Source organism: Canis lupus, chromosome 27, assembly GCF_011100685.1.
Source record: "Canis lupus familiaris isolate Mischka breed German Shepherd chromosome 27, alternate assembly UU_Cfam_GSD_1.0, whole genome shotgun sequence".
NCBI lineage: Eukaryota > Metazoa > Chordata > Mammalia > Carnivora > Canidae > Canis > Canis lupus.
Window position 1 is genome coordinate 43,824,666 of NC_049248.1, and position 15,774 is coordinate 43,840,439.

At 59.3% G+C, this 15,774-nt stretch overlaps 1 protein-coding gene across 1 annotated transcript; it reads left to right on the top strand.

Annotated features, from left to right (window-relative positions):
- The first annotated feature begins 409 nt into the window (after positions 1-409).
- KRT7 (keratin 7) lies at positions 410-15,124 on the top strand. The gene is made up of 9 exons (XM_038577729.1): positions 410-748; positions 2,057-2,268; positions 4,738-4,798; positions 5,979-6,074; positions 7,709-7,873; positions 8,840-8,965; positions 11,734-11,954; positions 14,372-14,406; positions 14,762-15,124. Exons 1-9 carry the CDS (start codon positions 425-427, stop codon positions 14,917-14,919), a joined length of 1,398 nt encoding a protein of 465 aa, XP_038433657.1. The 5' UTR covers positions 410-424; the 3' UTR covers positions 14,920-15,124.
- The last annotated feature ends 650 nt before the right edge of the window (positions 15,125-15,774 follow it).

The window sequence follows — 15,774 nt, forward strand, 5'->3', positions numbered from 1 at the left end:
GGAGGAGGACCTGGGCTTGGGGGAAGGAGGCTGTCCGGGAATGCCTTTCTGGGATGCCTTGGGGAAAGCGGCTGGAGGCTGACTCCTGGACTAGAACTTTTTCTGTTTCGCCCTCCCCCAAGTCTTTGAGCTTGATCTCCGAGCTCCGGCTTCAGGACTCGTTCCGAGCCTCCTCCAGGAAGCCCTCCTAGACTGAACCTGTTTCGGATCGGCTCCCAGGGCTCGCTGCTGGGGGGCCTGCAGCCCTCCTCCCCCCTGGGGACCCTCGGGCTTGGAGAGCCGGGCCTGCGCGCGGGGCAGGGTGGCTGGCGGCAGCCCCGCCCCTACCTGGTCCCGCCCCTACCTGGTCCCGCCCCAACCGCGCCGCGGGCGGCTAAAAGCGCGGCCCAGGTGTGCGGCCGGGCCCCCGCCCCGCGCAGCCAGCATGTCCATCCACCTGGGCTCGCAGGTGTTCAGCTCGCGCTCCGCCGCCTTCCCGGGGCGCGGGTTGCAGGTGCGCCTGAGCTCGGCGCGCCCCGGGGGCTTCGGCAGCCGCAGCCTCTTGGGCCTGGGCGCGTCGCGGCCGCGCGTGGCCGTGCGCTCGGCCTCGGGGGGCCCCGGGGGCGCGGGCATCCGCCAGGTCACGGTCAACCAGAGCCTGCTGGCCCCGCTGCGGGTGGACATCGACCCCGCCATCCAGCAGGTGCGCCGGGAGGAGCGCGAGCAGATCAAGACCCTCAACAACAGGTTCGCCTCCTTCATCGACAAGGTGAGCCCCGCGCCGGCCCCCCCGCGCGCTCCGGGCCACCTGCCCACCTGCCCACCTGCACCGAGGCCTGGGCAGCGGCTCTGTCTCCCCGGATCGAGGAACTTCCTCGTCCTGAACCCTGACTGTTGGGCCTCCCAGCCTCCTCCCCCCGGAGCTGCCCCCAGCACCCTGCGTTGTCCGGCGGCCCCGGCTGCCTGTGTCTGGGGGTCCCTGGGCTTCCTGCAACCATCCAGGCCCGGAGTTTCCCTAAGAGGGGGCTGCGCTGGGTGGGAGGTGGGGTAGGGGCGAGACACACCGCTCCCGGCTCCGGAGATCCTCTCTCCTTCCACTGCTTATGCCAAAAATAAAGGGCTGCAGGGAGGGAGGGAGACTCCCTGTGACACCTGCCCACCAACCCACCTGGTCCGCCGGCCTCCCTTTGGCGGTGGGAGGTGCCCTTGGAGATAGCCCGTGCTGCCCAGGGAAGGAGCACTGAAGTCCTCCCCCCCCCCCCCGGGGAAGGGCCATTTGGGAGGGGCTTTTCCTGGCTGTGTGGGTCCCGCAGGGGTAGGAGAGGGAGTGTGGGGAGTGGGAGCGGGGGTTGGGAAGGACAGGTAGGTGGAGAAGGGGGGAAGGTAGGGCTGGACCAGGAACTAAGGGCTAGCCCAGCTGTGTCCATCTGGCAGGACGTCTTTCCTGGAGGGGGGCGGTGTGAGGCCCGACCCCCCCTCTGCTGCCTTCTCGGCTGCCCAGCGCCTGCCTTCCCCTTGGTCAGCTCGCCTCCGCGGGCCCAGGTCCTGAGCTGCTCTGCCTCGCTGTCCGCAGCCCCCAGGTCCTGCTGCTCCGCGTTGCTAGTTCTGAGGAGGATTACTTCCCACTTCCAGTCATTCTGGACGAAGCCAAGAGGCCTTCTGGGCCCCAGGATGAGCACGTAATAGGTGCTTATTTTAGCACCCTGTCCTGAGACCTAGGGGGCAGGGGGCAGTGGAGAGAGGACAGAGAGACAGAGGAGGCCCAGGACAGACAGGGCGGGGCAGCCCTGCAGGGAGGGAGGTGGGGAGGACTGTGAACATTGGTGACCCGGGCAGGCCTGACCTCTGGGTCACACTCCAAGATGCTTTAAGACAGAGGGTCCTGGAGGAGAGGCTGGTGCACGGTGGGCTTTTTAGAGGGGGTGGGGGGACAAAGGCTGGGGGCCCGGGTTGGGGGAACAGCCAGCAGAGCGGGTGCCTGGGCTGTGCTCGGCGGCCAGAGATGCTCCCCGCTCCAGTGTGGGGTGGCACCTTCTGTCCCTCGTGAGTTCCCGCCTCACGTGAGTGTCCATCCCAGGTGCGCTTCCTGGAGCAGCAGAACAAGCTGCTGGAGACCAAGTGGGCCCTGCTGCAGGAGCAGAGGTCGGCCCGGAGCAGCTGCCTCCCCAGCATCTTCGAGGCCCACATCGCTGGCCTGCGGAGGCACCTCGAGGGGCTACAGACGGATGGAGGCCGCCTGGAGGTGGAGCTGCGGAACATGCAGGACGTCCTGGAGGACTTCAAGAACAAGTACTGACCCTAACGTGACCTGGGGGGGGGCTCCACGCCCCGGAACAGTGCGCCCCTCGTCAGCCGATCCCTTGCAGGGTCTCCCGTCCAGGTCTAGGGGTCAGAGGGGTACAGTGACCCCTGAAGGGAAGGCCTTGACCCACACATTCCCTGTCTCTCCTTTCATCTTCTTTGTCCCTGGGGGCAGCTTCCAAGTCTTGCCACCTGACCTACTCCCAGGGAAATGTCCCTGCTGGGGCCCCTCCGACCTGCACTGTTCCCTTGGGGCGCCTGACCCGGGCCCCAGGACAGGGTAGGGCAAAAGGTGTCCTATGACGGGTGTGCTTCAGAACTTGCGTGACCCTCACAGAGTAGTCTAGAACAGCTGCTCTGTTCACGTGAAGAGTTAGAGACCGGAGAGATTCAGGGTCCTGAGGAGGGTCAGGGGGCAGGCCCCTGGGAAAGTCTGAATACTGGGCCCCCTGACTCCCAGGAGGAGACACGGAGCTGACTTGGGAGAGCAAGGAGCAAGGAGAGAGAGGGGTCGCGGTGGGCTCTACAGGGCTGCAGAGGCTGAGGGGCGGCTCTGGTCAGGGCAGGAAGCAGAGAGGAGGCTGTGTGGCAAGGCAGGGAGTGAAGGGCCCGGGATGGGGGTACTGGGGTGTCAAGGACGGGCCTCTGAGGGGCCCACTGAGCTCTCTCTTCTCAGTGAATAGAAACCAACGCCTGAGGCTCGGGCTGGGCGCACCCCAGCACACTTGCCAGTAGTCCCGGGAGCAGCAGTGAGTTCTGTGCTCTGCCCTGGGGGTGCGTGACTCAGCCGGACACTGGCTCTAACTGGAGGGAGAACAAACAAAAAGGCCTCTGTGGGGAGCTCCCACTCCCGACTTCCCCGACTTCCTTCCCCAGAGCAACAGTCAACAGGAGTAATCCCGAGTAATCCCACAGCAGGTGGGAGCCGACAGGTGCAGGATGGAGCAGGCCCCGGGCAACCGGTGAGCCTCTGTTGCCATGTGTGCGTGCATGTGTGTGCTCACGCAGGTGTGTGCTCACGTCCTACCCCCCACTCCGGCCCCCAGCCTGCCGTAGAGCGCTTTCCTGCAGAGCCAGCCTGGGCTCTGGGTTGGGGCTGAGGGAGGCCTGGAAGGGGCCCCTGGAGGAGCCCGGGGTGCAGCTGCCTGGTGAGCTCCTGTGTGGGCACCCCTGGGCCCAGCGGCACGCCACCAAGGCAGGGATGGACAGATGGCCTTCAGGATATTTCCCTATTATTTTTTTTAAAGATTTTATTTATTTATTCATGAGACACACAAAGAGAGGCAGAGAGCCAAAGGCAGATGCTCAATCACTGAGCCCCCCAGGCGTCCCTTCCCTATTCTATAGGACCTGAGGGAGCAGGCCCTTGTGAGTCTGGGCTCCTGGGAGATGGTGGGGGCGGGGGTGCTCTGCCTGCAGGAGCTCCTTGCTCCCGGCCAGGCCATCGTTGCCCTGCTGCCCTCCTGCAGGCCTCGGGCACTACTGAGTTCCTGTTTCTGACACTTTTTAAAAAAAGTTCCCAAATAAATAAATACTGGGTCAGGCCCAAGTGCCCCCTTGCTCTGTGCCCTGCATTGCCAGTGTCCTCCTATGGGTGGGGCCAGCTCCTCGGGAGAAAAAGGGATGGGGAGGGGGGCCTGTGGGAGTAGAGATGGGGCCAGACCACCTAGTTGGGGCCTGGTTCTTCTGGCCCCAACTGATTCTACAAGGTTCCTCTGCTTCAAGCTCCTTCTTCAGCGTCAGAAGGTGGGATGAGGTAGTGGTTAAGGCCTGGGCCTGGGGTCCGACTGCCAGGGTCAAAGTCTGGGCTTTGTCACTTCGCAGCTTAGTGCCCGGACAGATTATCTGCCCCTCGGTGCCGCCGTTCCTTTCCTGCTAATCATGGTACCACGTTACAGGATCATTGTGCAGATTAGATGAGCTGATTTGCAGAAGGCATGTGACAGTGCAGGCCCCATTTGAAGCGGTCTCTAAGCTTGGCTATTATTATTTGTTTTCTTGTTCCCGGTAGATGCAGTTTTTGTCCTTGAATTCATATATGTTCCTTGCCCTCCCACCTTTCATCTCCTGCCATGACTCCCAGCCTTAGGAATAGCCACAAGGCGGGGTCGCTTGGGTGGCTCCGTGGCTGAACCTCTGCCTTCGGCCCAGGATGTGATCCCGGGGTCCTGGGCTCCCCGCTGCCTGGAGCCTGCTTCTCCCTTTGCCTGTGTCTCTACCTCTCTGTGTCTCTCATGAATAAATAAATAAAATCTTAAAAAAAAAAAAAAAGGAATAGTCGCAAGGGACAATCAGGGACATTTGGTTTTCCAGCTGATACCCATTTCCGTAGGTCATTAAGGAAGAGTGAAGCCGATGTGGGGCAGGTTCTCACACCTGGGTAGGAGGGACGCCGGGATAGGAGGGGGGATGGAGGCAGAGCTGCACACACACCATGCACCCTCCCCCTACTTGCAGGTACGAGGATGAGATTAACCGTCGCACAGCCGCTGAGAATGAATTCGTGGTGCTCAAAAAGGTGAGGGGGGCGGACAAGCCGGCAGGGGGCATTGTCCAAAACCGCATAGGCCCTCGCACCTGAGCAGCCGGTAGGGATGTGTGGCCCAGGTCTGGTCTGGAGGTTACAAGGAGGAGGTGAGGGGCTTAGGAAAGGGGAGATCTGGAAGCCAGGCCCTCCTAGTACAGCCTCCTAGTGCAGTGTACGGGTGCGCATGTGTCCGTGTGCACGTCTGGTGAGTCACGAGACTTGCTTTTGGCCTGGAGGCGTTAGAATCAAGACCAAAAGGTAGAGGTTAGAGAGGGAGACCTCAGGCCCAAATACGGAAGTGCTCCGTCACAGTCGGAACGTTTCATGACAGACAAGGGTTGGAACACCACGGTGCCGAAATACGTGCTGAATGAATGGGACGGGCCGCCCGAGGCAGAGCGACCTCCCCGTTCCTGGAGACGTGCGAGCTGAGGTCGAAAGGCCTCAGGAGTATCTTTGGGGGCTTTGATTTAGGATTCTGATTCAGTGCCCTCCCCGAGCAGCTCAGTGTTCCAGGCTCATCCACGCGAAGGCGACCTGCCCGGAGTGCTGCGCCCTTAGAGACTGAGGAGCTTCAGGGATGCATAAGGTCGAGCCCTATCCGCAGGAGTTTGAGCACAGGGACGTATGGCTACCAGGGGCCCCGACGTCCCCCGGGCCTGCGCTGTTACCTGTGTCCCGCCTGCGTCGTGGTCGCTAAGCTGCATGTTAAACATTTAGGCTGGAGACCTTCCATCTCTGGGGGCCTTCTCCTGGAGTCTGAATAATTTTCTACTGCTCTCCTATTTCATCAGACGTTGAGGCCCACGGAGGTGAAGTGATTTGTCCAAAGTCCCTGAGATCGTAGGTGGTAGAGCCAGGGCTGTGTCCAAACCGCCAAAGCCTCTAGGGACCGGTAAAGCACTAGGTTTGGGCTGCCAGCGCTGGGAAGGCACCTGTGGCCATTGGGGATGCGTGGAAATGATGTCCACCACGTAGCCTGGGAGGGTCCAGGAGAGGAAGCTTCCTGCTGTGGCCGGGTCAGCGGCCTGGAGAAGTGGCCTGTGACTTGGTAGGGCCCTGGTGTTTGACCCTGCGGGTTGGACGGTGCCGACTGGCTCCCATCCCTGCTAAATGTTCTGTGTACTGAGGCCACGATGTCTCTACCCCTTCTCGGTGCCACCCCCCCCAGGATGTCGATGCCGCCTACATGAGCAAGGTGGAGTTAGAGGCGAAGGTGGAGGCCCTGAACGATGAGATCAACTTCTTCAAGACCTTATATGAGACGGTGAGGACCTTGGGTGTGGGAGCCGTGGCATGTCTTCCAAGTCCTAACAGAGGGGCCATCTGGTTTACCCCCTGTTCAGGGCCAGCCCGGGTGTTGTGCGCAGGCACTCATCCTGCTCTTTATCCTTTCTGGACTCAGGAATCCGTGGTGGGCAAGGAGTTTGGGAGGAGCTGCGGGTAGCAGAGCAGGGTGGGGCCAGCCAGGACTAGCCCTACAGAGGCACGGGGTGACCATTTGTTAGGGGGGGTGTTGGGAGGGGTCGAAAGGAACCAGGAGGATGTCTGGGAATCCCGGGCTGTGGCAGAGTTCGGAGGTGGGCTGGGTGGGGTGGGCAGGGGGCCCGAGTCAGGGGAGACTGGAGTACCCGTGCGCCTGTGCCCAGCGGGACCGGATGTGTGGCTGCCCCCGTGGCCTCGTTCTCTCCCTCTTGCCCTACCTGGGGCTTTCAGCTCTTTTTTCTCTGGGGGATTTAAAACCCTCTCCACTCCTGTCGGCGTGACTGTCTGGCCTTCGGCGGAAGTTGGGGTGTCCAGTCATCGGCAGGGCTGGTCCGGGCACCGTTACATAGAGGCTGCTTACAGACCAGTTCTCGTCCCTTTAGTCTGGCTTTCGTCTGAATGTCCAGCCTCCGTCAGCCCCTCAGTGACTTTCCACATTTATTAGTTTCCGGGCCAGGCCCCTTGAGGTTCGCTCTCTGATCTCTAATCGCGTTCTAATCTCTGTGCGGGTCTTCATATGTCTGTTGCGTGTTATATACACGTATGCGTGTGTACGTATATACGTGTGTGCGTACGTCCCCATACATATATATTTAACTACTTTCTTGTCTTTATAAGATGAATACATGCTCGCTGTCAAAAATCCAGAGTAGGGCGTAAAATTGAAAACAGGCCACTTATATATGCTCTTATCACCTTGGCATCTACCTCTTGTAGATACCAACTGCATACACACACAGGGCTATAGTAATATATATATATATATATATTTTAAATTTTTATTTATTTATGATAGTCACAGAGAGAGAGAGAGGCGCAGAGACATAGGCAGAGGGAGAAGCAGGCTCCATGCACCGGGAGCCCGACGTGGGATTCGATCCCGGGTCTCCAGGATCGCGCCCTGGGCCAAAGGCAGGCGCCAAACCGCTGCGCCACCCAGGGATCCCATAATATATATTTTAATAAGAATAAGATCACATTTTTTTTCGCGTACCGTGGATATAAATACAGCCCTATCATCAGTCTTAAAGGCTGCAGAGTTCTATTCTAGGGCGGGATGTTGTATGCGACCCGCCCCCTAGTGATCTGCTTCCCCGCCCGAACCCCCGACCCAGCAGAGCTCACAGAAGGGGCCGTCAGGGTCCTCCACAGTCTGTCACTCCTTTATCTGCTGCGATCCCATCAGGTTCTTTTTCTGAGAAGTTGCTAATGGGCTCTCTGGGCTGCCAGGGGCGGGCAGACTGTTTGGCAGGTGCTGGGTCTGTGCCCCCTCGCCCCCTGGGGCCTCACGCCCACTCTGACCTCTTCTCCCTTTCCCTTCCCCTGGTGTGAAGGGGGTCCCGGGTTGGGTGTGGGAACGGGAACGGGAACGGGTCACACCCCAAGACCTGACCCCTGGAGGTCTGGTCCCTGCAGGAGTTGGCGGAGCTGCAGTCCCAGATCTCGGACACGTCCGTGGTGCTGTCCATGGACAACAGCCGCTCCCTGGACCTGGACGGCATCATCGCCGAGGTCAAGGCCCAGTACGAGGAGATGGCCAACCGCAGCCGGGCCGAGACTGAGACCATGTACCAGAGCAAGGTGAAGAGCGGGGGGGGGGCATCTTTTCTTCTGGGCGGGGTCCTCATCCTGTCCCAAGCCTTTGGGGCTGGGTCCCACTGTTCTGGCAGGCACCAGTGGTCAAGCCCGTGGTACTCTGCAGTACCCGGGAAAGAGGGGATGTGAAGGCTCCGTCCCTCCCTGGGCGGGGATCCCAGCCTGGTGCAGGGGCGGGGTGGAGGCTCCTAAAGCACAGAGGGGATAAATAATTTGCTGAACTCTACATAGCTCGTAGATGCAAGGGTGGGGACTTGATCCCGGGTTCTGGGTCTCCAGGCCAGGGAGGAGTAATCGTTGTGCGTGCTGTACGGAGGCAGGGCGGCTGGCTGGGAGGATGCTGAGGGAATGTGCTGCGGTAAGCCAGCGTTCTGGGGCGGGGGGAGCCTGAGGCAGGGTTTAAAAGCAGCAGAGGGAGGTCTCTGCAGAGATAGAGAGTCATCCACGGCACACGGGTGAGACACAGCTATGCCAGCAAGGAGACCTGGGCTCAGACTTGCCATGTGATTGGATCCGTGGGCAGTGCCTTCCATTCTCCGGAGCTCGTTCTTCCCATCTGTGAAATGGGTGGCGCTGATGCTTTTCACAAGTGTGCTTTTTTTTTAACGGGGGTTTGTTTAACAGGTGAGGATCTCAGACTTCTGGTGATTCTGCAGCACTTGGGACATGGTGGGGACGGGCAGGGCCCCAGGATCAATGGGGATGGGTCCCTGGGAGCCATCCTTGCCCTCCCTGTCCTGACTGGGGAGGAAAGCAAATCCCCAGTCCACCCCACTGCCCACGAGTCTGGCCTGCTGGCAGTGGGTGAAGATCTCTGGGAGTCACACTGTCGCTTCCTGGGAAGATAAGCGAGGAGGGCTCGTCATGCAGAACCCGGGGTCTTCCTTGGATGAGGCCCCTGTAATCATTGACCCCCGCCCCCCTGCCATACTTCTCTATGTGGCCCTCCAGTTTGAGACCCTCCAGGCCCAGGCTGGGAAGCACGGGGACGACCTCCGTAACACCCGGAACGAGATCGCAGAGATGAACCGTGCCATCCAGAGGCTGCAGGCTGAGATCGACAACATCAAGAACCAGGTGGGAACAAGCCCTCCTCCCTGCTGCTCCCTGTTTCCAGGGGCACGTGGAGGGCAGCCATCTGAGAATGAGGAGAGGAGGCTGTCCGAGGTCGGGGCTGGTGCGGCCCGTCTCGGGGGCCCACTTGGGAGATCTCCAGGACGGACTGTTCTTGGCCAGGTCGTGGTCCGGCCAAAGGGAGGGGAGGAGTCCGAGCTGGGCTGCAGCCTGGGGAGGGAGCCTCAGCCTGGCCTGCCTGAGAAGCACCCCCGTTCGTTCCCAGACTCGTACTGGGCACTCTCCTTGCACCTTGCTCTGGGTGCATTGTGCTGTACCTGGGAGCTCGCAGTCCGTCTGGGTTAGGGGGACAGAGGCCGGCAGGAACCCTTACTAGGGCTCGCAAGGCCCCGTCCCTCCCTTCCCACCACTGCCTCTCACTGTGCCCCGGCCACACTAGGCTGCTTCCGGTCTCTTGGATTTGCCAGGCCTGTTCACGCTTCAGGGCCTTTGCACTCCGTGTTCCTGCCACCTGGAATGTGGTTCTCCTAGCTCAGCACGTGGCTGCCCCTTTGTCATCCTGGGATTTGGACGCAAGTCCCCTTTCCGGGATTGACTTCCTCAACCACCAGCCACTCTGTCAGCAGGGTGTCTGAAGTTTCCCAAAGCATCTGTCCCTAGCGGAAGTTTTCTGGTTTATTAACTAAGTTGTTGGCTGTCCCCCACCTCTCCTGAAATGTGAATAAGGCCTTGAGTGCTCCTCCTCAGCACCCGGCACGTGGTGGGGCACAGGCCTCCCATGTGTAGCTGTGTAGCCGGCAGGGGGACAGGTGTTGATGAGGGTCCCCCAGGCCCCGCCAAGGCATCCCCAGGGGTGGACAGGGCAGCTAAACCTGAGCAGCTGTCTGCAGCGGGGAGGGAGGGGAGGTAACCAGTGCTGCAGCTTCCGGGAGCTAATCTCCAGATGAGCAGGGGGGTCGGGGAGGGATGTGGGGGTGATTTCCCCAGAAATGTCCCTCCCTTGGAGCCCTGCTGGCCATTGTACATGAGGGTGGAGGCTGCCTCCTGGCCCAGATGCAGGGCTATGAATCACCGGTGCAGCAAGGCAGCTTCCGGGCCGGGAGGGGAGGCACAGAGTAAGGAGTGGTGGTTTGCCAAACCCTGCAGCTTTTGCCGCATCTGGTTCTCCTCTTGTACATTAGGGCACAGCCAGGCCCTGGACTTGGGGGGTCTCCCACCATGCAGGGGCCCAGAGGCAATGGGATGAGGCAATGTCAGGGGGCTACCAGTGTGATAGGGGAGGGCACTGCCAGCTGGACAGGGGGCAGAGGGCACCAGAGGGCACCTCCAAGAGGTGTCTCTCTGCTCTGAGTCTCCTGGTTCTGGGCTTGTTTTGAAGATGGTTTTTATTCCTGTCGGCTGCCCGAAATTTAGGGACTCAACTAGGATCCCATGGCTTTGGCTCTTCTCCGGCTGGGGACGGAGGGGCCGGGCATTCGTAAATCGTGACAGCATTTATTAATTATAGTGATCACGACAGGCGATAACGAGTGCTGGCGAGGATGTGGAGGGAAGGGAACCCTGTGTACTTTCGGTGGGGATGCAAACTGGCGCAGCCCCTGCGGACAGCCGTGTGGAGGGTCCTCAAAACGTTAAAAATAGAACCACCGTAGAATCCAACAATTAAATTTTGGGGCATATATCTGAAGGAAATACAATTCCTATCTCAAAGAGATCTCTGCACCTCCATGTTCATTGCAGCATTGTTTACAATAGCCAAGACACGGACACCAAGTGTCCATCAGTGGGTGAATTAGTAAGGAAAATATTATTCAGCCACAGAATAGGATATTACTCAGCCATCAACCCGGGTGGCTCAGCGGTTTAGCGCCGCCTTCAGCCCAGGGCGTGATCCTGGGGACCCGGGATCGAGTCCCGCATGGGGTTCCCCTTACGGAGCCTGCTTCTCCCTCTGCCTGTGTCTCTGCCTCTCTCTCTCTCTCTCTGTCTCTCATGAATAAGTAAATAAAATCTTAAAAAAAAAAAAGAAGAAATCCTGCCATTTGTGACAATGCAAACCTTGAGGGCATTATGCTGAGTGAAATATGTCACACAGAGAAAGACAAATACTGTATGCTCTCCCTTATAGGTGGAATCTAAAAAAAAACAGAACTCCTAGAAACAGAAAAGGTTGGTGCTTGACCAAAAAAAATGATTAATAATGATTATAATAGTATTTATTAAGCACTTACTGTGTGCCAGGGACTTCCATATCACCTCATCTAATCCCTGCAGCATCCCTATGAGGGAGACTCTGTGATTATTGCTGTTTTAGAGGAGAGGAGACTGTGGCCTGGAAAGGTGGATGTGTCCAAGATCACGTGGCTAATAAGTGGAAGAGCCAGAATTGGAGCCTAAGCATTGGATATCAGGCCCCCCCCCCTTTTAAAAAGATTTTATTTATTTATTCATGAGACACACAGAGAGAGAGGCAGAGACCCAGGCAGAGGGAGAAGCAGGCTCCATGCAGGGAGCCCGATGCGGGACTCAATTCCAGGATCCCGGGATCGCGGCCTGAGTTGAAGGCAGACGCTCAACCGCTGAGCCACTCAGGTGCCCCCAGAGCCCATGTTTTTGACTCTTGCGATTCCCTGGTGCTGGGGGAGTAGACTGATGCCAGTGAGGCCTCCATGAGTGAGTTGCATGGGTGCTCACTGCAGGATGGGGAGGCAGAAAGGCAGTGACTGGTAAGGCCTGTCCCCTAGCTCACAGCCATCCCCTACTGCCCACAGCGCGCCAAGTTGGAGGCTGCCATTGCTGAGGCCGAAGAACGTGGAGAGCTGGCCCTCAAGGACGCACATGCCAAGCAGGAGGAGCTGGAGGCCGCCCTGCAGCGAGCCAAGCAGGACATGGCCCGGCAGCTGCGCGAGTACCAGGAGCTCATGAACGTCAAGCTGGCCCTGGACATCGAGATCGCCACCTACCGCAAGCTGCTGGAGGGCGAGGAGAGCCGGTGAGGACACAGAAGCCAGGACGGGGAATCCTTCTGGGGCTCGGTGGGGCCTGGGACTTGACATTCATCCATCTACAGACATTTCCTGTGCCCTCTTCTGCAAGGCACCGGGGCGGGGGGGTGGGGTGGGAAGTGTAGGGAGGGTAAAGCTGATGCTGGCTTCTTTGCTCTTGATGAGATGACCTTCTAGTTGGAAAGACCACATGGTATAAAGCTCAATGGGAAAGCTGAAATGGTATCAGCCCCTTCACAAGTGTGGCCCAGGTCATCTTTTTTTAATTTTTAAAAATTTTTTAAAATTTTTATTTATTTATGATAGTCACAGAGAGAGAGAGAGAGAGAGAGAGAGAGAGAGAGAGAGAGGCAGAGACATAGGCAGAGGGAGAAGCAGGCTCCATGCACCGGGAGCCCGATGTGGGATTCGATCCCGGGTCTCCAGGATCGCGCCCTGGGCCAAAGGCAGGAGCTAAACTGCTGCACCACCCAGGGATCCCCCCAGGTCATCTTATTAGACCCTCACAATACATTCGGGGAAGCAGGCCAAGTGTTGTTGCTGAGTTTACAGAGGGGAAGCTGTGGTTCAGTTTTATGAATGGAGGGGACAGGCCCAGCGTGCAGTCAAGCTCTGCTGATTCCTGGTCCAGGGGTCTTTCATGATGCCAGGCTGCTTCTCGCTGCATCACTGAGTGCCAAGTCGCCTGGTGTTGACTGAATGTGGGAGATCCCAGAGATCTATGCACACCCGCTGCCAGAGAGCAGGCTGGGCTGGATCGGTGTTAGACATGGACCCTCTGTCCGTGCAGTTGGGCTTTCATTCTCACCCTGATGGTTGATTGATTCATTCAATCTGCAAGGCTGTAGAGTTGTGCCCTCGGCGAAGGTTAAGGTTTGGAGAGGGTGAGAGGGAACAGCATGGCCAAGGCTTGGAAGTAGGCCCCATCAGGGCTTGGCTTGTTGGAACCCAGCATGGAGATAGATAAGGTGTAAGATAGGCTCCTGCCCTCGGGGGGCTTGCACGTGGGCCGGGGGGCACCAAACATTTGTAAAGGAAGCACCTAGGAAGCACTCATAATAGAGACCATTTATGAAATGCTAAATTTACACAGAACTTTTTCTTTTGGGAGCATTTTTTCCTGAGGGGCGGGGGAGGCAGGCTGCTTCTGATGGAGTCGACAGGAAGGAGCTGGGGCACTGGGGAATGCTAGGGCAGAGTGCCTGACTCCAGGAAGGAGGCAGAGAAGAATCATGGCTGCAGGAAATGGGTTGGGGAAGGGGAGGCGGAAGGGTCTCTGCCACAGCAGTTGACCCATCTCTTGCTGGGGTTGGCACCTGGGCTTTGTGGGAAGAGGAATTGAACGGCAGAGGCCTCTGGGAAGAGAGAGCCGCTGATCTGGGGCACAGGGTGGCCCGAGAGCCCACCTGTCCCGGCCGTGCTGCCTCGCTCTGCACCCTCTGCCAGCATGGGTGCAGGGGCCATGCTTTCTTGGGAATGCAAACCCTGGACCTCTTTTCCTGCTAGAACCAGAGCTGGGGACTCTTATAGTGGGGCCCCATCCCCTTCCTCCCAGGGGCCCGCAACGGCCAGCGACTCCCAGCGCTTGCAGGGGCCAGTTGAACAAGGGGCTTGGAAGCCTCCTGGCACATCCGCCTCTTGCCCTTGTCCTTCGCTCTGTCCTCTTCCTGAACTTAGGGCTGATGACGTCAGCTGGGCTCCCCTCATCCCTCTATCAAAGTGAGGTCCCCCCTCCCCACTGCAGAGTAAACTCAACCTCAAGGCCAAGGGCGCGGTGACAATGGAGCCGTGAGTCATAAAACAAACACGCCCAACTGTCCCGTGGCTTTTCCATCTCCAGCCGGGCCCTGAGAGTGGCCGCATCTGCCTCTGCGGCCTCCGCAGTCCCCGCCGTAGCTGCGTTCCCGAAAGCAGCAATTCTCGAGTTATTTCACTCCATAGCGGATGATGGCTCCACGCCACACCTCCCGCTAGGGCCGGATGGCCAGGCATCCGTAAGCTCCAGCCCGCGTTGAGGGTTTGTGATTTGGTCGGGGGAGGCAGCTGTCCTCAGAAGTAATCCCGGCTACCCCTCATGGACTCCCGTGCGCCCAGGGCTCCAGCGCAGTTACGTGATCCAGCCTCACGACCGACCCTGTGAGGCCCGGACTAAGTTAGGCTCAGTTTATAGGTGAGGAAATGGAGGCTTTGGGACATGGCCCAAGGTCACGTGGCCAGTACCAGGAGGGCCTAAGTGAACCTCCTCCCCACCCATCCCCTTATTTTGCAATGAGGCTGAGGACTAATGTGTGGGGCAGGGGAAGGAATATCAGCCCTGCGCGGCTCCTGGATGGAGGGGGCCCAGGACTGCCTCCTCCTGCTCTGAGGAAAGAGCTGCTCTCACAGGTCTCTCCTCTGCCCCCAGGTTGGCCGGAGATGGCGTGGGAGCCGTGAACATCTGTAAGTCCTTGGCTGTGGCCCTTCTCCTGTGCTGTCTAGACCAGGCTGGGCCTGCAGGATGGCACGCTGGCCCGAGGGCCTGGCCTTGTCCTGCCCAGGAGCTTCTTCTTTCCCTTATGGGCTTTTAGCAGGTGCCCTGGAGCTCCCAGCCCGTCAGGCTCAAAGGCCCAGGGAAGCCGTGCAAGAGGGCAGAGCGGGGCGTGGGGCATCCGTGGTGCAGCCCCTGTGGCTGGCGCGGGCTCCTTCTGGGCTGGCCTGCGGAGGGTGCTGAGGAGGAGAGGCAGTGGGGAGGGAGAGTAGGGTGGAGTGAGGGATGGGCCTCGTGCTGATGGAGCCCTCCTCCCTTTTCTCCCAGCTGTGGTGAACTCCACTGGCGGAGGCGGCAGCGGCCTGAGCTTCGGGGGGACCATGGGCAGCAATGCCCTGAGCTTCTCCAGCGGCGGCGGACCTGGTGCCTTCAGGTCCTATTCCATCAGGACCTCAGCTGCCACCCATAGGAGCATTCGGAAATGAGCTGCGGTGTGCGGAGACCTGTACCCCTACCTACCCACCCCCCTCTAGCCCCCCAGTCACATGAGGGCTCCCATCCCTGATACCAAGACTTCCAGGCAGTCTGAAAATGATGTCAGAAGAGCTAAAAAAAAAAAAGAGAAAAAGAAGAGCTTCTAATAAAGCAGCCTTTCCGAAGCCTGGGTGAGGCCCACCTTGGTACCTGGAATCCTGGCTTCATAAGCTGGTGGAAAGGGTTGGGGAGGAAGGGGCCTTCGAGAGCATATAGGGTCTGCTCTGAATACTGAGAAGGCCTTTGTGCAGGCAGCTGGGAAAGCCCGTTGGTGCGTGTGGTGGACCCTTCGGGGCATGGCTCTCAGTCCTATAAGGCCTTGGCCTCCTCCCAGAGCTGGGGCTGAGTCCAACCCCTCTCCTGAAACCCAGGGAAGTCTGGCTCTGCCAGGGAGGGGGCACTGAAGTCCTCTCCTGCTGAGGGAGTGGGAGGGCTGTTTGCACAATCCCGACCCCTGTGTCTGTGCTGCCGAGTACCTTCCTTGGTGTGAGGAGGCCCCAGACGTTCAGCTGCCATAGGCCTGGGCACACCAGCCAACTCCCAGGCCAGTTGGTCCTTGCAGGTGTTGGGTCCGCCTGGCCCTTGGGCCCTGGAGGGAGCTCTCTGGGTCTGGGACTCGTGGGGGTGGTGATGGCAGCGGGAGGAGGTCTGTGTGCCTTTGGGAGGGGGTAGGGTGAGGAGGTCCAGGGTCTAGCTCCATGGCGGGAGGCTCGGTGCCAGGTCCATGGGCTGCGGCTCTGGATCCCTGGCAGGGGGAGGGGCATCTGGGTGTCGTCTGCTTGATAAGAACATCGGTGTGTCAGGGT